The following is a 22,077-nucleotide window of genomic DNA, read 5'->3' as shown; positions in this document are numbered from 1 at the left end:
TCATTATTACTATGTTTCTCCATGGATTTTACGGGTCTATACACTCCGGATTTTTGAGAGGAATGCGTGGGGATTATTATTGAGTTTTCATTTCGTTTAATTCGGCGGTAGATGTGCTATTCTTGCGCCTTTCTGCCGAGGCGACATAAAAAAGTGGTAAGTAATATACATAAACTGTATCGTCGGGATTTAAAATGAAAAACACAAGAACTTTACAACAAATTTTATTTTCAGCAAAACAGATTTGAACTTAATTTCATAATCAAATAATATATTTACACTGGTGAACATTTTTCAAAAAGTGACTTTGGATATACATTCACAAATTCTACAATGGGCGGAGTGGAAATAATGAACTACGAGATGATTTTCGATAAGTGAAGTAAAAACAAAACAACATCGATATAAAAATAGTTGTTTAAGGTAACTGCTTAAACATAATGTGATAACAAATTTACATTCCAAAACCTAAGTCTTATTACTAACTAGGTAAAGTTACCGGCTTATAAATAAATTATAATGTTTACTTATAAATTAATCCTTTTTAAATAAGCACCAGGTAATCCGTGGTCTTAAAAATAAATGTATTATGCAAAGAACTAGATTTTCAAAAATTACAATTATAGTTTATATTTTATACAGTATCTATATAAAAAAAATCGGAACATATCAGAATAAAAAAAACGGATGTTGGCTCTGAAGGTTTAATCTCCATGGTACAAAAATATTACTTAAGAAATTTCCGGCAGTTAAGATGAACTATGCGTACTTAATTCACTTTTAAAGGTATTAATCCTGAGTTAACAACATGGAACTGAAACTAAAGAGCTAAAGGCTTAATGGCATTTTAGACAATTTCAGAATGGAAAATTGACCTCAAATTACCTTTTGTTTTATTTGCATACGTCTCTTTCTAATTGTAGTAATTAGAGAATAGAAAAAAATATGTTTAAAAAAGATGTTCGTTATTTTTTTTTTTCATGGGTTTATGGTTCAATTTATATTTCGGCTACTGAATGTTTAAAATGAATTTTTTTTAGTACAAAATAACTTTACAACAATCAATTAGCAACAATCCTTAAATTATGTTAGCTTAAATTAACGTTTCATAAGTAAGTAAGATGCTATTTACAAAAGATATCCAATCAAAGTTTAAAAATATAACAAAAAAAGTAATGGTAAATCTGTGGTACCAAAGACTATAAATTTTGCCATCACATGATATTCATGGTGGGATAAATTCGTGACTTAAAAAATTTCAGATCAAAATGATGAAGAAATTATGAATACACTAACTAAACTACAATTTTTATTTATTTATATGAAGGGTGAATGAAAGAAATCCAAATCCAAATTGCCAAATTTTTTAATTCTATTAAGACAGAGATCCGAAACTTAAATTTGAATAATGGACTTAGATCGAACTTATAAGCTACGATTATGTACGAGTAGGTACCCGTAGAGTAGAGTAGAGTAGGTATTTTATAACATAGAAAAGTGCAAATTTATTTGTTCATGTAACTAATCTCTTTATCCGCATACTTTCGTCAGAATCAAGATTCTGGAACGGCGCGATTTTTTTTTACTGGCTTTTACGCTATATTAGCGGAAGACAGTTTGGTCAAAATACAGTCAAAATTAAATAATTCTGGGAATTATTAAGAATAAGATTTATCCTTATAATTAATATTACCGACATATACATAAAGTAAGGCGTTGATGTCTTAGAATACTTCTAATAAAAGTAAAATATCCTTACATATCAAAAATATATTTTTTTTTGATATAAATTGATTTTCATCATCAATTTCATCAACCTGAGTGCCTAGGAGTCTATTTACGAACGTTGACTTTTTGGAAAAGTTTCGTAAATAAGTCAGCTGTTCAAGTAAGTTTAATAACTTTTTTTGTCTTTGAGAAACTTTGTAACGATGGATAGACAGATCCTCATGCTGTATTAAATACAGCGGATGGTGGGCATGTTAGGTTACTTTTAAAATTAGAATATTACAGATACATATTGCTCAAAATTACAACTCGCGTTTTTAGTTAAACGTCGCGGTCGGATAAAAACAGGCAAATTTAGGCCTTTTTAATACGGCGAACGGTTAATAGAAAATATAATTTTCAAATCTCTTGATATTACAATTTGCTTTTTTTATTTTCCAAAATGAAGTTAAAGAAATCCAAATTTAATTAATTCTAATTATCAATTCTATTCTACTTTCAAATTGACTTTCGAATAATCCAAATTCCGATAGGCTGACCAATCAAAATTAAAACCATTTTTTTTTGGAGAAAGGTAGTGATCAGTGAGATGGCAAGTGACAGAAGTAATTGGACAAAATTAACATACTGTGCCGAGACCACATAAAAAGTGGCAAAATGTACCAAAGAAGAACAAGAAGAGTTTCACTAGTATTCGGTAATTCCGAAAAGGTTTTTTTTTCGTTCGTAGACATTCATTGTCAATAGCAGGGCTTCCACGCGGCTTTATAATCTTTTAAATATATACCGTAGAATGGTCCTACTTTACTCCAATAGGCGCATATATGCGCCACAGCAGCTGAGAGGTTAATGGAGCAAAGTAGGAACATTTTACGGTATCTGTACAATTTTTTTTTTCGTTCGTTATTTGAATTTAGTTTCTGCATTTCTTGAGAAACTCGAACACTTCAAAAGGGTGGTGTTGCCTCAGCGGAGAACGGGTGGCCTCGCGTGCGTACTCCAAGGGCGTTTTGGAGCTGTAAAAAAAAAGTAAATAAAAAAAATGTTAAAATGCGTGTGGGCGATTCAAATTCTACCTCGACCACGCGTACCAATGACTTTTTTGAGTTATTGACAATAGTTTGAGAGCTCTATCTCTCTATCCCCGCAAGGGATATAGACGTGGCCATATGTATGTATGTTTGAGAGCTGACTGATGCTCTTATGGTGGAGGAAAACGTCGTGAGGAAACCTGCACATTCAGGCAACTGTAAGGCGACTAAGTAATAGGCTTATAAACTTGGGATTCTTCTTTTAAGCGATGGGCTAGCAACCTGTAACTATTTGAATTTCAATTCCGACTGTTGTCTCTGTCTACCCCGTAAAGAATAAAGATGTGAAAAAATAAATCCCGTTATCTCCTGCTCACGCGGGAATTCCCAAAAATCCATTCTTAGCTGGTATGTTTTGGTTTGAATCTACCTTCCTGAAAAATTTCATCTTTATTTGCGCAGTAGTTTTTGAGATTTCGTGATCAGTGACTGACTGAGTTTTCTTCGCTTTTATTATAAAGACAGACATATTTTTTATACAAATATTTGTCGTTTAAAACATTAGTATGCACTTAAATTTTACAGCATTTTAAAGTATTAACTTTACAGCATAATAGAGTGTAAAATTGTTAGTAGACCCCAATAAAAAAAATTCAAAAAAAAAAAAATTAAAAAAAAGGATGAAACTCACCGCATGTTGGGCGTATGCGCCAGTTTCTTCCATAACTTGCGGTCCACATGCCTGAACAGCACCATAACGAGCTGAAGGTCGCAACTCATGGAGTTCACGGCGAGGTGGAGGGGCGTGTCACCGCTTTTCATGTTCTAGACAAATAACATAAATTTATACTTAGCTATACTAGCTGTCCCGGCAAACGTCGTTTTGCGAAATAAATATTTTTTTATGTAACTTCAAGTTAAAAATAATATTAAGGGTGGACAACCGTTATTACAAAGGGGTATAAAAAAGAAAAAAGATGTCGGCCTATTCTCAGACCTACTCAATAGGCTCACAATTTTTTTTGAGAATCAGTCAAACCGTTTCGGAGGAGTACGGGAACGAACATTGTGACACGAGAATTTTATATATAAGATACACTAGCAAACGAGAGATTTTTTCGGTAAAAACTTTTTGGCGGGATTAATACATCATTGGCGCACCGATCAGCTGATCGACCTCCGCCATGTTTTCCTAGAGATTTCCTTTTAAATATTTTATTTTTAAAAGTAAAAACAAGTAAATAATACTATTACTTATATACATCGGTCGCCGCCTATTTGCCATGCCTGTAAAAGGTTGCTAAGTTTTAAGCTGCATTCCAAATTTTATGACCAATTTATTCATTTATTTGCCAATAATGCTATGAATATGATTATTTGTTGTATCAAACGAAACATGTCATTATCTATGACGCCTGCAGGTCGTAGACAAGAACATTACTTTTTTAAAGCGTAAAATTTTCAATAGGTTTGAATTGTGCACTGACAATGATCTATAAATAAATTCTTACAATGTTTTTCTTAACTAGACCTTTTTTTTTGTCATTTTTTGGCATTTGTCTTTCATCTCACCCGATGGCACGTGACGATGAAATTTTACAAGCTTATCCAAGAGTAACCTATTTATTGTACTTTTGAATGTTCGCAGAGAGTAACTTGTCGAGGAATATAGACGCAGGCAGTTCATTCCACACCTATCTATCTTCGAGATACATACATACACGTCACGTCTATATCCCTTACGGGGTAGACAGAGCCATAGTCTTGAGAAGACTGAATGGTTCAGCTATTTGGCTTAATGATAGAATTGAGATTAAAATAGAGTAATCTTTGAGATTTGTGATCCATTATAGACTAGCGACCCGCCCCGGCTTCGCACGGGTGCAAAATTCGGAAAAAATTATACATAAAAACCTTCCTCTTGAATCACTCTACCTGTTACAAAAAACCGCATCAGAATCCGTTGCGTAATTTTAAAGATTTAAGCATACAGACAAACAGACTAAAATAGCGACTTTGTTTTATACTATGTAGTGATAAATAACGAATATTGTATAATGTCTCATCCCTATAAGCATTAAAAAAGTAGTTTGACAACTTACCCCTTTCCATATGTCCGCGCCGGCGTGCTCCAGCAGAACATGCACTGAGTGCAGTTTGGGGGCCGACGGGCTGTGCTCTGTGCATGACACGTGCAGCGCTGACATACCTGCAAAAAAAAAAAAAAGAATTTCATCCATGCATACATAGAATCACGTAGTAATCCCTCACGGTGTTAACAGTGTCAACTGTCTTGAAAAAACTTTTAGGTTATGTTAAACTGTTTGGTTTTATAATAGAATTGAGATTCAATGACTTATTATTAATTACTTAGGTACAATAACTTATTGAGTTAGAATGCTATTTAATGAAACTATGTAATATTAATATTTAGGGTCTGTTGTGTTGCCTTTAAAAAAAAATTAGTGACAGCTTGCTAGCCCATCGCCTAAAAGATCTTCCCTTGATTGACTTTAACAATCTAGCACGGGAAGAGAAGCAGCCTGGGGCACACACTAGTTTTCTTCGATCTATACCAGCAAGGAAGCTTAATTTAAACAATATATAGGAGAGATTTGTAAGTATGTTGGTTGATTCAATAACGATTGAAATTTTGTAGACGATTTTGACTTGGCATAGATAAGACTGGATATTTTAAAAGCAAAAGAATTATTTTTGATAGGACGGTATCCATTTTGAATATAATTTATTATATTAAAGAAATAAATATTTATTTTAAGGTATGTTGGCGTCGTTGACGAGGATGCATCAGCTTTTACGTCAAAAGTGTTATCTTCCTAAACCGCAATAATATATGACTCAGAGAAAAATAATGTATTGCAAAACAATCGATGAGCTAAATGTACCATTTCAATGATTTCATTATATAAATGTAGGTACTGAAAGTAAAATAAAAAAAAAAAATTGTTACATACTTTCAAATATTTGAAATAAAAGAAGTCTATTCGGGCAGTAGTTAAGTATTTTTAGCACTGGCCATTTTAAAAAGGTAACATTGGTAACAAATTTGAATTCACCATCAGCAGCGGTTAGTACGCACTGTCTGTGACACCGGAGGTCCCGGGTTCAAATCCCGGCCAGGACATGAGGAGAAAAGAACTTTTTCTGATTGGCCTGGATCTTGGATGTTTATCTATATAAGTATTTATTATAAAATATAGTATCGTTGAGTTAGTACCTCGTAACACAAGTCTCGAACTTACTTCGAGGCTAACTCAATCTGTGTAATTTGTCCCGTATATATTTATATTTATTTATATAAATTTTTGCTTTCTCAATTTCGCGCCAATTTTTACATGTCTTCTTGTTTTGGAGTACACTAACAGTAATGAATTGTGTGGCTGACTACTGACAGTAAGGGTTCTTGCGTCCTTCCGATGGGTGTCTTTCTACAATATTTGAAAATCTTTATTAAATATTAAATTTATATTTTAAATTGTTGTATAAAGAGAAATAAGTTGAATAAATGAATTGAGTGAGGAAATAAATAAAAGTATTTCTAAAATATATATGTTTATGTATATCTTTATTTTCCCTTTTAATTGGAGTTAATTTAAACAAACTTACATGTCCAATATCAGTTATCTACGTCCAATAGTTTTAGTTCAACTGTACTTTGTAACAAAAGAGTTACATATATAAATTGATAAAAAATTTATGGATCAGGACAAACCACATAGTAAATTTACCTGTTGATTGAATTAATAAAAGGTAAATGATTCAGAAAATCTTGGATCGTGTTTACCAAGAAACAATAAAATATCTCATTGTTCACTTAACGATAACTTTATCATCAACTTTGTTTTTATTTTAATAATTCTATGGTAACTTACACTTAATAAGTTGAGATGTTTAGTAGAAAATTGTTGAAATTTAAAGTAAATATAGCAGGTAAATCGTAAACGTAAATCTAAAAATCACCATGATTCTAATTCCCGCGGGAATTTCTAAAATTCTCTTAGTGCACCCCTAGACCACACAAAGAACCTACACAAATGCCAAATTTCAAGTCTAGACCAAGTTGTTTGTGCTGTGCGTTTTCATGTCAGTCAGCAGTTATTAACTTTCTTCTTTTTTATATATAGCTGAGATTCAGCCTAAAAAAAATTAAGGGTGGACAACCTCTATCACTAAGGACTATGAAAAATAGATGTTGGCTTATTCTCAGACCTGCTCAATATGCCAACATAATTTCATGAGAATCGGTCAAGCCGTTTCGGAGGAGTACGGGAACGAATATTGTGAGGGTGAGAATTTTATATATAAGATGTAAGTATATTTTGATTAAGACATTTTAAGATTAAAGACCTATAATTTCACTACAGTAATACACTATAGATTAACTTGTTATGTTAGCAATATACACTAACATTTTATACGAGTATGTAGGTATTTAGGTATATGTATGGATAAATTCTTGTAAAAGAGGAAGTGGATATACGATGTTTACTTAATTATTGCATTGGCACGTGTTTATCTGTTTTATGTACGCAATGCACATTATTAAATGAACAATATCTATATTATGTGCCCGCAACTTCATCCACGTGGAAACTATTCCATTTAAAATTATTCATCCTTGAGGGCCAAAATAACTATATTTTGGGCATCATTGAAGCCCTCAAGTATGAATAATTTTACCCGTTTTTTTCACATTTTCCATTATTTATTTGCTCCTTATAGTTGCAGCGTGATGTTATATAGCCTAAAGACTTCCTCGATAAATGGTCTATTCGACATAAAAGGATTTTTCAATTCTAACCAGTAGTTTCTGACACTAGCACGTTCAAACAAACAAATAAACTCTTCAGCTTTATAATATTAGTATAGATATGTACCTATAGAACGAAATGGTGACTTATTGACTGATATATCAACCCACAGCAAAAACCGCTGGGGCTAAGACTTGAAATTTTGCATACGTCTATATCCCTTGAGGGGTAGACAGAGCAAATTTGGCATGTCTCCAGAGTGGTGAGGATGCAACCGGGACTAAAGCCAAGAGTAAGAAGATACTAAAGTACCAATTCGTTATACCTATATGTATAAGTAGTTAGATATTTTTGCAAACAGTACATCACATATAATCACGTCTATATCCCTTGCGGGGTAGACAGAGCCAACAGTCTTGAAAAGACTGATAGGCCACGTTCAGCTATTTGGGTTAATGATAGAATTTAGGTTCAAATAGTGACAGATTGCTAGCCCAAAAGAAGAATACCAAGTTTATATCCCCTAACCCTGAGTCGCCTTTTACGACATCCATGGGAGAGAGACGGAGTGGTCCTATTCTTTTTTCTTTCAGATGAACGACAAACGATGAACTTTCAGATGTAACATATACTTTTTTTTTTTTCAAATTATTTAGGTACTGGAGCGAAAACGCGCGCGAAAGCTAGTTAACTATAAAACAGCTGCAACAATCAATTTACCAATGGGATTTCCCAAAAAAGCCATACTTACATTTATGGGATTTCCCCGTTGGCAAAATATTTTTTGGCTTTTTTAATAACTTCTAATTTTGGTTGTAGCAAGACTATGTTAATTCGACGACCCATCCCAAACATGTACAGTGCACAGGTTGCTTACCATCAGCTTGGAAATGTTCCCCTTTACTTGTTACTTAATCCGTAGACTCAGTTTTCTATATCATATAAACAAAAGGTAATTTGGTGACCCATCCTAACCATGGACAATACTACAGTTACTTACCATCAACGTGTTGGACCATCTCCATATACAAAAGTTACTGGAAATCAGATACTGGCCACTCATTCTTGTAGCCCAAAGTCTTTCGGCGACCCATCTCTATCATGGACAGTGATAAGGTTGCTTACCATCAGCGTTGAGGTGTTCCAGCCGGAACAGTGGCCTCTCCTTGTCTTTGACGATCTCGTACAAGACGTCCGCGTGAGTGTCGCCGACTCGGGCGCAAGCTATCACCAATGTGTCGCCTTGGGCATCCAGCTAAAAAAAATAATGTTAAATGTGTCATCATCATACATACATATATATAATCACGTCTATATCCCTTGAGGGGTAGACAGAGTTAAAAGTTTTGAAAATTATAAATTATTGTTTAATATCCTATAAAGTCTCGTACTTATTTTGAGGATGACTCAATCTGTCTTCTTACTCCTGGTTACATCCATAAAGAGAGAGAAAATAAGGGAGCTTTACTAAAAGAAATTATTATAATATAAAAATATAGTATCGCTGAGTTAGTATCACGTAACACAAGTCTTGAACTTAATTCTAACACTTAACCTAATTTGTGTAATTCGTATATATATTTATTTATTATTAATAGATATTATTCATACCTCGTGAAATATAGACCTTCTGTCGCCGAGCAAGCTTGGGTCGTGTCGTATAGACGTTTGTATGCATTCAACGAGGTATCTCGTGAAGATCGGTCTCCGGGGACATCGCAAGGCAGCCGATGACAACAGCTTGAGCCCTAAAATTAAAATCTTTGTTATTCAAATTTCTATCTATGGTATGGTCCTTTTTTTCAATTTTGAATTAAGAACGCACGTCACGTGACATTACCACGTTTCTTTTTAAATTGATGGCGCAGAATAACGAATGAAATCTCAAGAAAAAAACGTCATTACAAAATACAAAAACATTAAACTTACAAAAACAATACAGGTGACAGCCCCTTTTTTTCGGAATATTCTTTGAACGCCAGAATACTTCGTAAGAAAGACTTAAAACCCTGATAATTTCCATTTTCGTCAGTCAGTCCTTTTTGGCGCTAAATGTATGTAATACTTAACAGCAAATCCCGTTATTTAGTTAATAAATACATACATACATATAGTCACTTCTATATACCTTGCGGGGTAAACACAGCCAACACCATTGAAAAGACTGATAAGCCACGTTCTATTTGGCTTAATGATAGAATTGAGATTCGAATAGTGACAGGTTGCTAGCCCATCGCTTAAAAAAAGAATCCCAAATTTTTAAGCCTATCCCTTAGTCTTATTACTTACTTATTTTTATTAGTTAGTTAATTCCCATGAGAATTTTCAAAAATCCTTTCTTAGCGGATGTCCACATCATAGCAACTATCTGCATGGTAAATTTCAGCTCGATGTGTCTAGTAGTTTGTGTTATGTGAGTTGATACATCAGTCAGTCAATCAGTCACCTTTACGTTTTATATTATATAATTATATTTAATTCATGGTGGAAATCTTACCAAATTGCCCCACGAAGAGAGCAGAATTCTGTCCCATAACTTTTTCGCAGATAAGACAGAACATCGCGTGCTGATAGTCCTCAAACTCCGACCCTTGAGACAGGCTTATAAGAATATTCTGCAGCACTCTGAAAAGAATTATAATTAGAATTAAAATAGAAATAGACACTGATTCTATAATGTTTTCCATCAATATTACCTACTAATATTATAAATGCGAAAGTTTGTATGTCAGGATGTTAGTATGGATGTGTGTTACTCTTTCACGCAAAAACTACTGAACCAGTTACGATGAAATTTTGTATGTAGGTAGCTGAAGACCCAGAATAACATGTAGGCTACTTTTTATCCCGGAGTTCCCGCGGGATTGATAGGGTTTCCATGTGGACGAAGTTGCGGGCGCTAATCTCAGGAAGTAATGGTTGAAATTGAAAAGTTCTTTTTGCGTTGAATAGACCATTTATCGAGGAAAGCTTTAGGCTAAATAACATCACGCTGCAACTATAAGGAGCAAAGAAATAATGGAAAATGTGAAAAAAACGGGGAAAATTATTCATCTTTGAGGGCTTCAATGATGCCCAAAATAACTGTTTCACTCGGACGAAGTCGCGGGCACAGCTAGTGTGCAATAAAGAGTTAACAAACATCTAGTAAAATCTTAACCTACAATCTTAAAATCCATGAAATGACTAATTAATTTAATTTTATACATTTTTTGTATGACTTAGTTTTATCTGTAAGTACTTAACAAATCTATTCGTGCGTTAAAGAAGGCTTGTATTGTTTTTTTTTTATTCACGATCACAACGATATTGAGTGCTTTTTTCAAAGTCTATCAGTGCTCGTTGCTAAATATAACTATCATTTGTTTTTTTTGTGATGTCTTATTATGATAAGGTCTTTGACCGCGATGGAATAGTCGTAATAGTTTTTTTTTTTTTTTTATTGTATCAACCGTATTAACAATATTTTCCAAGTTTTTTTAATATTACTACTAATTAAAAAAAATTATATTCAACATTTTAGAATTTTATCTAACTTTGTGTATCAATGTTATTAATGTTTTCAACTTTGAGTAAATAGTGTTTACCTTCAATGGTTTGCACATTCAGTAATCAAATTAACATATGTATTAGATTGTATATCATGTATCAATCTAGCATACAATGGTAGACCAAATCCTACTAATATTATAAATGCGAAAGTTTGTGAGTATGTTAGGATGTCAGTATGGATGTTTGTTACACTTTCACGCAAAAACTACTGAACCGATTACGATGAAATTTGGTATGAGTGTAGCTGAAGACCAAGAATAACATATAGGCTACTTTTTATTCCGGAGTTCCGGCGAGATTGCTTGTTAATTTATGATAGGGTTTCCACGCGGACGAAGTCGCGGGCGGCCTCTAGTAAATAAATAAATATTAAAGCATTCAGACGAGAAGAGTAACACGTCGAAATATTATCTTTTATATGTCATTAGTTATGTCATTTGAATGGAATGCCGTATAAAATGATTCAGACATCTTCAGAGAGACATTCAGGCAACTGAACGTAAGTATAACCGTGATTCAATATTCCTGATAGCCCTGCAAAGGTTGCGGAGTCACTTCGTGAAAAAAACTGACTTTAAAAGGATCATGGTATTTAAACTACATAATAATTTACTTAGTACTCCATAATACAACTTCCTCCTGGCTTTAGTCCCGGTTGCATCCTCACCACTCTGGAGAGGAGCCCGGGGTATACGTTTGACCATGGATCCTAGATTGGGCGAGTCAGGTTTTATACGAAGCTACTCCCATCTGACCTCCACAACCTCTGCAGGTAAACCTAACCCGTATTGGATCGATCATGGTAACACATCTAATTGCCTGAATGCTCACGATTTTTTCCCTCACCGTAAGAGCATCGGTTAGTATTCAAACTAATGTAAACATACATACATACATATGGTCACGTCCATATCCCTTGCGGGGTAGACAGAGCCAACAGTCTTGAAAAGACTGAATGGCCACGTTCAGCTATTTGGCTTAATGATAGAATTGAGATTCAAATAGTGACAGGTTGCTAGCCCATCGCCTAAAAGAGGAATCCCAAGTTTATAAGCCTATCCCTTAGTCGCCTTTTACGACATCCACGGGAAAGAGATGGAGTGGTCCTATTCTTTTTTGTAATGGTGCCGGGAACCACACGGCAACTAATGGAAATAACTTTGAAAATTGTCATTGGTACGAGGTCGAGGTGGGATTCGAACCTGTGCCTTGTCGGGCATCGATTCGACCACCGGAGTGGTGAGGATGCAACCGGGGGCTTAAAGCCAAGAGTAAGAAGAAACATTAAAAAAGGGAGCAGACTTACCCATAAGCTTGGTTGAGATCCATTGCAGTAACGTTGTAACACATACTCATTCTTTCATCTTGCCTCAACTTCTGCATGTGTTCCTGAAAGACCTGCTTACATGTTTTCTTGTTAATCTGACAGCAGTATTTCTTACTGAAACCATTACCAATCTCTTTTTGCATATCCTTATATTGCTTCATGTGTTTTTTTACAGAACCAGGCGGAGCTCTGTCCCTTTTTAAAGTCTTCTCAACATCATTATTAGATACAGACACGGGGTATTCTAAATCAGCTATCGGAGCGATCTCCTGGAAGACTTCGTTGTCGCTATTAATGGCGGATGAACTATCTGGTGACAATGTGCATTCACTGTGTCTGTACATTGAGTTTTGACAGTCGGACATTGGACTAGCTATGTCGACTGAACACGGCGGCGTCGGATATACAAAAGTAGCGTTACTTGCGAGACTTGTGAGTACATCATCGTAGTTATTCTGATCGACTAGATCATTATCAGTATTCAGATGATTCATGTTAGTGAACTCTTCTATAGGATTCGGTGTAGGCTCTGCAGCTGGTACATTGAGATTATAGTTGAATTCGGATATATCGACAGGTTGGCCGAATTCAGCTAAATTTGATTCTGATTCAGCTTGTGTGTGTTTTGTGATTATTTCGTCTACGGCTTCCAGGAGCCAATCTTCACCGTTTTCGTGTTGGGATATGGTCGTTGTTTTTTGTACTTGTCTCAGGGCTGTCTCGACCTCGTCCAGATTGTGTGCTATCAAGTTGTTTGTATTTGTGACTGGTACGGAGTTCTCGATAATTTGGCCGCCGGAGAAGAACTGCTTGTTGACTTGATGGATCTGTAAATAAACAATGTTCATTGAGTTATCGTGCCGTGGTGTTTGTTTTTAATTCTACTTATCATATTAATATCTACGAGTATACTAATATTATGAAGCTGAAGAGACAAACTCTTCAGCTTCATAATATTAGTAATGTTTGTTTGAACGTGATAATCTCAGGAACTACTGGTTCGAATTGAAACCCTCTTTTCGTGTTTATTTTTTATAGCACCTAAGTGATTCCTAGTGCATTTCTAAGTAAAATGGTAGAACCATTTTACTATGAAATGCACTAGGATTCACTTGTGGTTCCCGTTGTGGCCACACGTGTGGTTCCCGGTACCAATATAAAAAAAGAATAGGAATACGCCTTCTCTTTTCCATGATGTCGTAAAAGGCGACTAAAGGATAGGCTAAAAAACATGGGATTCTTCTTTTAGGCGGCAGGCTAGCAAACTGTCACTATTTGAATCTCATTAAGCCAAACAGCTAAACGCGGCCTATCGGTCTAGACTGTTGGCTCTGCCTACCCCGCAAGGGATATAGACGTGACCATATGTATATTATTATTTAATCAATCCGTATTCAACCTACGTACGTCAAATAAGCCAATTTTGAAAATACATCTATTCCATTCAATGTATTAAAATTGTTTTTAAATAAATACATATAATGTATTAATGTATACCTATGTAGCAAAATATAAATGTTTACGTTATATCCGTGTGAAAATGAAAACAGGATATATAGTTAAGTTTGTTGCGCACGCTACGGTCGTGTTATGTAAGAAGTGATTGCTTGGGTCACACTAGGTCGAACTTGGGTCTTGGTGAGGTCTAAAATCTATACTAATATTATAAAGCTGAAGGGTTTGTTTGTTTGTTTGTTTGAACGCGTTAATGCGCTGTATGTAAGAAACAAGTACAAATAAAGTATCACCTATACTATTATTATAAAGCTGAAGAGTTTGTTTGTTTGAACGCGCTAATATCAGGAACTACTGGTTCGAATTGAAATTATTTTTTGTGTTGAATAAACCATTTATCGAGGAAGGCTTTAGGCTATTTATCATTACGCTGCAACTATAAGGAGCAAAGAAATAATGGAAAATGTGAAAAAAAAAACGGGGAAAATTATTCCTCCTTGAGGGCTTCAATGATACCCAAAATAACTATTTCACGCGGACGAAGTCGCGGGCACAGCTAGTATAAATAATAATACGCGAAGAGATGACTGACTGATGGGCCTAGTTTAGCGGTTTGGTTTAATGATAGAATTGACATTCAAATAGTGACTAATTGCTAGCCAATCCCAAGTCTATAAGCATATCCCTTAGTCGCCTTTTACGACATCCATGGGAACGATGTGGAGTGGTCCTTTATTTTTTTATTAGTGCCGTGAACCACACGGCACCGTACATATGTATATATACGGAATTACACAGACTGAGTTTCTCATCATGCCTTAGCTGGGAATCGAACCCGGGATCCACTGTTTTACAGACAAGCACAATACCTACCGCTTTGATACAGATGTAGTCAAAGACATTTGAGAATTTGTTTTTTTATATATATACGGGACAAATTACTCTAATTGAGTTAGCCTCGAAGTAAGTTCGAGACCTGTGTTACGAGATACTAACTCAACGATACTATATTTTAAACGATAATAAATACTTATATAGATAAACATCCAAGACCCAGGCCAATCAGAAAAAGTTCTTTTCTCATCATGCCTTGACCGGGATTCGAACCCGGGACCTCCGGTGTCACAGACAAGCGTACTACCGCTGCGCCACAGAGGCCGTCAATTTTACATGTTTAAAGCCAGCAGAGAGTTAAACCAGTGTTATCCGTAGACTCTGTCTACGCTATTATAGTATAGACGTGACAATTAGAATGCATATGAGGAAATACACACGATAACAACAAGGACGTCGCAAGTATATTTGAAATTAGAATTTCAATTCCTTCGCGGTAAAAGGAAAAACATTTATTTTTTCTCAATGCGATCTTACAAGGCAAAGAAAATCATTATACGTACTTAATATTAGAACATACCCGAATAGCATACTCATAGATATAATTACATCTTTATCCCTTACGGGGCAGACAGGTTCTGCTTCTAGCGACATCTTTGTTCAAATAAGTATCAATTTAAAAAAAAACGCCTTGCAATATCGTCATTTCCCGAACCAGTAATTCCCATGGGAACTGAAAGGCAACAAATCCAAGGATCACGCTAGTTAACATTACAATTGATTGATTGATCTTTTTTTTTTTAATACATATTTCCTTATGCCACTGTTAATTCCCGTGCTTACGTCATCGTGAAGATTACGGCGTGTTTATTATTAAAAGTAGTAGGTATTTAAAAGGGCGTAGGTAGCTCTGCTATCGGTTATAAGTAAGTACCTTCTCATTTTAATTACTAACAACGGCAACGCTCAACCAAATATATGTTGTATATTTTATAGATGTTTGGCTTAATGATAGTATCGAGATTCTTATATATGTATATATATATATATACGGGACGCAAGTCTTTGTTACGAGATACTAACTCAACGATAGGTACTATATTTTATAATAAATACTTAGGTATATTGATAAACATCCAAGGCCCAGACTAATCAGAGAAAGCTGGTTTCTCATCATGCCCTGACCGGGATTCGAACCCGGGAAATCGGGTGATAGAATAGTAGAAATATTGACAGGTTGCTAAGGTTGCTAGCTTATCGCCTAAAAGAGGAATAACATGTTTATAAGTTTGTCGCCTTTATTAAGTTATTTTTATTTAATTGTTTACTTTAAAAAGGGAACAACATATAATTAAGTATTTTGTGAAAATTTTAAGCATCTACCTATTACCGTTTTTAATATTGAGCATAAAAAAATACTAGTTTATAGAATGTGTAGTGTGTTGATGCGGTATGCTAATTAATTTTATCAAACTACTAGCTGTGCCCGCGACTTCGTCCGCGTGGAATAGTTATTTTGGGCACCATTGAAGCCCTCAAGGATGAATAATTTTCCCCGTTTTTTTTTCACATTTTCCATTATTTCTTTGCTCCTTGTAGTTGCAGCGTGATGTTATATGTATAGCCTAAAGTCTTCCTCGATAAATGGTGTATTGAACGCAAAAAGAACTTTTCAATTCGAACCAGTAGATCCTGAGATTAGCGCGTTCAAACAAACAAACAAACTCTTCAGCTTTATAATATTAGTACATACATATAGATATGTGGGTATATATCTATACTAATATTAAAAAGCTGAAAACACAATATATCAGTGTTTAACCAACTTGCGTGTTTCTTTTACCCTTATAAGTATGGAGCCTTAATATTTTCATTTTTCTTATATTTATGTAGTTTATTTTTCGCTATTCTAGCGGCAACGTCAATACATAATTTGTGAAAATTTCTGCTATTACGGTTTAGGACGTTTAGACGGACAAATGGCGGAGACTATGAGGGTCCCGTTTTTTACCTTGTACCTAAATCCTTACCTTGTACATTCTTGTTAGTCCCGGTTGCATCCTCACCACTATGGAGAGGAGCCCGGGGTATGCATTTGACCATGGATCTTGGATGGAGTGAGTCAGGTGTATTTACACGAAGCGACTCCCGTCTGACCTCCGCAACCTTTGCAGGTAAACCTAACCCGTATTGGATCGATCATGGTAACTAACGCATCCAGTTGCCTGAATGTGCAGGTTTCCTCACGATGTTTTACCTCACCGTAAGTTTTTACCTAGAAAGGTACGCCACCATAAAAGGGTTTTATCTATACATATAATAAAACAGTAAAAATATTTTGTCTGTACATTTAGTATTTTTGACTGAAATGGATAGAGGGACACTAAGAATGAACAATAGAAAGCAATTTTTTTTTTTTTAATTTTTTGTCTGTCTGTCTGTCTTTATTAATGTTCATTGATCACGCTTTTCTCCGAAAGTACTGAACCGATTTACTTTAAAATTACACCAATTGCTTTGTTTTAACTCAGAAAAACATTTAAAGTTTGTTTCATCAAAATCGGTTAACTAAAAAAAAAGTTGTCGTCGTTTGAATGAACTCAAGGCATGAGTTTGCCTGCAAATAAGTTTACGCGGAAAAAAATCGAAATTTACGCGGTCGAAGTCGCGGGCAACAGCTAGTAATTTATAATTTATCTTCATGGTGTCTGGACAAAAAAGTTTATAAACAGAAGTATGTATAGTATAAGCATGTTAAGGAAAAACTTAATTTGAAAAACAACCCAATTTGACTATAGTAGCTAACTTGCCCGTGAGGAGTTATTTGCATAACTGGAAATACCAATTTGTATAGTAGTATGACAATAAATAAGTGTAAAAACCACGGCTAAAGCTTCAACATACATACATACATAGTATAGTCGCGTCTATATCCCTTGCGGGGTAGACAGAGCAAACAGTCTTCTAGACTGAAAGGCCTCGTGCAGTATGATGGAAATGAGATTCAAATAGTGACAGGTTGCTAGCCCATCGCCTACAAGAGGAATTCCAAGTATCCTAGTAGCCCTTAGTCGCCTTTTACGATATCCATGGGGTAAGATATGGAGTGGTGCTATTCTTTTTTCTATAGGTGCCGGGAATCGCACGGCACTGCTGTAGGACAAAATTTTTTTTTTTTTTTTCTGTAAATTTCGTGGCAAGTGGATATCTCTAGTCTATCCCGATGGGAGACAGGCGTGATGGTATGTATCATATGTATGTTTGATTATATGTTCGTGTGGCGACATCTCTACGCCACACGACACAACAGCCAATCACACAACTACTGTCAATCATCGCGAAGAAATCGACACGCTCAACCAATTGCAGCGAAGAATCTAAATCGCGATTACAAAGATTTCACGGATTGGAGCATATGCAACCTCCGACACAACATCGTTGTACATAAAAATATGAACGCAATAAATAAATAGGTAATACGGCCTCTGTGGCGCAGCGGTTGTACGCTTGTCTGTGACACCGGAGATCCCGGGTTCGAATCCCGGTCATGGCATGATGAGGAAAGAACTTTCTCTGATTGGCCTGGGTCTTGGATGTTTATCTATATAAGTATTTATTATAAAATGTAGTATCGTTGAGTTTAGTATCTCGTAAAACAAGTTTCGAACTTACTTCGAGGCTAACTCAATCTGTGTAATTTGTCCCATATATATATATATATATATATATATATATATATATATATATATATATATATATATATATATTATTTATTTAATAAATAATTGATTACCTGACGACATGATCCATCCTGCGTCGGATACGGCCTCGGAGTTTGATGGCTGCTTAACTTCTTCCGAAAAGGCGACCTCTTCAAATAAACAGTCTGCCATCTCTTTTTCTTTTTTCCATCGTCTTCTATTTTCAATTGACTCAAATCATCGGCCAAATCCTTCTTCTCTTCCCCAAAACCACTATCTTCAGACGATTGTGAGTCAATCCGCTCGGAGTGAGGTAACTTTGGGACTCTTTCCACCTCAACGACGGTACTGGAGAACTTATCTGCTTCATTCTCAAGGCTGACTTTATCAGCTTCGTCTACAAGGCTGCCTTTATCACTTTCATCGGCAATGCTGTCTTCTGACGCTACTATTATCGTTTTCTCAAATTCAAGAGCTTTTGCTTTCTCATTATTTTTCTTGTCAAGAGCAAGCTTAGTGAAATTTTGAAGAACGTCTTGAACACTTACTGTTATTTCTTCAACATTGACTTTATCTTCTTCTACGGTTTGTTCCCTTTTGTCTTTTTTCTTGTCTTTCCTGAAAAAACGTTTGATGCCTTTGAATAGCTTTGTGAACTTCTTCTTTTCCTCCGCCATTGTTTGTAGGTTAGAAGAATAAACTTTAGCACTGCCCATCTTGGGTCGTGTTAAATCTTCTTAAAGTAATTTTCCATTCTGTAACAATGAAAAAAAAAATATTAACGTTGCGTTATAAACTACCAATAAAAAATTGAATGCGGTGTCATTGAAATCTTATAATATAAAAAAGCTTTTAAAATGATTTGCAGAATGTGTTGGTAAGCGCACAACTCAACAAAGCCTGGATCAATTTGTCTATTTCTTTTTTAAATTTTCGTTAAAGTTCGAGGATGGTTTTTACGGTAAGAAAAAATCAAATTATTGCCGGAAAAACCATTAAAACAGCCCTTTTCTTTTTACTATACAAACTTTTTCTAACTAAAACGTCGATCGTCTATAGAGTCAATATGAGCTTAATTGCTTTTATATAAAGTTGACTGTTGCCTTAGTAGGTGTGTTCAGAACGTCATAGTTAATTTGCACTTTATTATCGCTGAACAAAATTTCAATTTTTTTTTTAAATATAAAATAGGCAAGAACAAGATCTGCTACATTCAAAATTCAAAAATTCAAAATTCAAAATTTTTTATTCAGTATTATAGGATACTATTATATCGCTTAATAATTGTCGTATGGTTTAACAACTTGGTTGACGTCGAATAAATTACTTAAAAACTAAGTTTACTGCCGCTTCCAAGGCGTCAGTGCAGAAGAAGCGGTAACAAACTGCACTGCAGCATTTTCTTCAACAACGTCAACTTCACAATATTAAATTATACTTAGAATAGAATGTGGTTTATTACAAATCTTTTTGACAGAACGAAGTATGTCGGGTCCGCTAGTTCTAAAGAACTACATTTTATGAAGTCACCCTATTTTCCTCTGTTTGTATGTAAGCGCTTATCTAGGAAAGTTGTGGACGGATTTTGTTCCTGTTTGAATTGTTGGAAATAGGATTTTCTGAGGTAGGTCTATATATATAAATGTCAACCGTGCGAAGATGGCAATTGATAGAAGTAATTGGAAAAAATTGTGTGACCTGGCAATTGATAGAAGTAATTGGAAAAAACTGTGTGACCTGGCAATTGATAGAAGTAATTGGAAAAACTAATATACTGCGCCGACCCGACGTAGAAAGTGGGAATAGGTAACGACGAAGAACCGTGCGAAGCCGGAGCGGGTCGCTAGCGATGTAGAAATCAGAAGAATCGTTTATGAACTTAATTTTATTTTATCCTACGAATCCTATGTTAGTACAAGGCAAAAAAAATACAGAAAGAATGGCAAATAAAATTGTAAGTAAATTAAAGTTTAACTCTTAACCACCTAGCATATATCTTTGTTACACGACCACCTACCTACCATACGTCTGGACCCCAGAATAAAAAAAAATATTTTTTTGTTAAATATTAAGCAAAGGTATAAACTTGAATAAAAATTATGTTTGGTGCATTATTATTCTCTTCATTAAAAAAATAGGAACATGAAAATCAGGAATCAAGGAACATCAAAAAAATAAGTTAATATCATTTACGGTTTACTTTCTAACAGTTCTAGAAAATTACATCCACAAAAAATATTTTAAGTAATAGGCAATTATTTTTATATTTATTATATAATTCAATTAACAAGGAATTAAAAAAAAAAACTCTCAATAAAATAATTAATTAAACAAAATTGCAGACAACCACCGCTCAATTACAGCGTCCCTAAAAGACTATACCTAAAACTAAAAACAAATATACATAACAAAAAAAAAATCACGTAACCTCCTAACAGGGGTCTGTCAGACCTACTCTGGTATTTAACTACTCACCTGAGACAAACGCGCACACTTCTAACCTTGACGAGCCGTTATGCGGTACTCAGGGGCGCAGGGAAAAGGTACAGGAATGTACGAGTCGATACAACACTCCGGCGCAAAAATATTCACAATAATAATATCAACAGGATCTTTGAGACGTATGGTAGGTGGTTAAGGGTTAAAATTAAATTACATCAAATCCGTTCAGCAGATTTTGCGTTAAAGTGTAACAAACAAACACACACACGCTTACAAAGTTTCGTATTAACATACAGATATACATACAAATCATGATCCAAAGTACACCATGAAAAGCCAGGTTAAGTCGCTAGTACTAGGTATGAATAGAGAATAGCCCGTATGGTAAATGGAGCGTTGCATGCCTTTATGAGCAGTCAGACACTGTCCAAAAAGGCTCGCCTGGCTGTGCATAAGGGCGTGTTGGTCCCGACATTAATGTAAGGGAGAGAAAGTTGGGCGTGGCAAAAGAAGCACGAAAGCAGAATAAATGCGGTGGAAGTGAGAGCGTTAAGGAGTATGATGGGTGTGAAATTGGGTGGCCGGATAAGAAACAGCGTGTTGGTGGTGCGATTGTTGGTGCACTTTGCACATGCAACTTTGCATTACAAACAAAATACATACAAGAAACATAAAATTCATACAAAATACATTAAAAATACATAAAATATCAAATAAGGATGACCCATATTGATCTGACTTGGGACCATGGGATTCTTTTTTAGGCGATGGGCTAGCCACCTGTCACTATTTGAATCTCAATTCTATCATTAAGCCAAATAGCTGAGCGTAGCCTATCAGTCTTTTTGACTGTTGGCTCTGTCTACCCCACAAGGGATATAGACGTGACCATGTGTATGTATGTATGTATTATTGATCTGCCGAAGGTAGAACTCATTAACAGCATATTTGAACGCCGAGCGACTAGAAGCTCTCCTAATCTTTTCAGGAAGAGCATTCCAGGTACATGATCAAATATGGAACATCCTGACAAAAAGGTCAAGAGTACCTAAAGCAAAAAAGAAAACGAATTTTGACGTAATTTTGTAGACATGTAAATTATACAAAAAAATAATAAGTACTTTTCGTTCCGAAAATTAATAAAAGAACCAGTACAATGATAACTTAATTGTACTTAAAATGTAAAATGCAATTAATTATTTGTCTTTAACAGTGCGAAAATGAAAACCAACGAG

The 22,077-nt window shown here is 35.0% G+C and overlaps 1 protein-coding gene across 3 annotated transcripts in view; it reads right to left on the bottom strand.

Annotated features, from left to right (window-relative positions):
- Positions 1-2,501: 2,501 nt before the first annotated feature.
- Positions 2,502-22,077, bottom strand: part of LOC106134392 (uncharacterized) — a 42,929-nt gene continuing 23,353 nt past the window's right edge. For all 3 annotated transcript variants that reach the window (XM_013334428.2, XM_013334432.2, XM_013334430.2), the window contains exons 2-9: positions 18,493-19,155; positions 12,390-13,237; positions 10,029-10,156; positions 9,143-9,279; positions 8,657-8,786; positions 4,862-4,968; positions 3,451-3,584; positions 2,502-2,744 (exon numbers count right to left, since the gene is read on the bottom strand). In XM_013334428.2, the coding sequence (XP_013189882.2) occupies positions 2,642-2,744; positions 3,451-3,584; positions 4,862-4,968; positions 8,657-8,786; positions 9,143-9,279; positions 10,029-10,156; positions 12,390-13,237; positions 18,493-19,116 (2,211 nt within the window). In that variant the 5' untranslated portion in view covers positions 19,117-19,155 and the 3' untranslated portion in view covers positions 2,502-2,641. The remainder of the gene's footprint in view (positions 2,745-3,450; positions 3,585-4,861; positions 4,969-8,656; positions 8,787-9,142; positions 9,280-10,028; positions 10,157-12,389; positions 13,238-18,492; positions 19,156-22,077) is intronic.

The sequence above is a fragment of the Amyelois transitella genome, chromosome 28 (genome assembly GCF_032362555.1).
Source record: "Amyelois transitella isolate CPQ chromosome 28, ilAmyTran1.1, whole genome shotgun sequence".
Taxonomy (NCBI): Eukaryota; Metazoa; Arthropoda; class Insecta; order Lepidoptera; family Pyralidae; genus Amyelois; species Amyelois transitella.
This window is presented reverse-complemented; position numbering and strand designations above follow the sequence as displayed.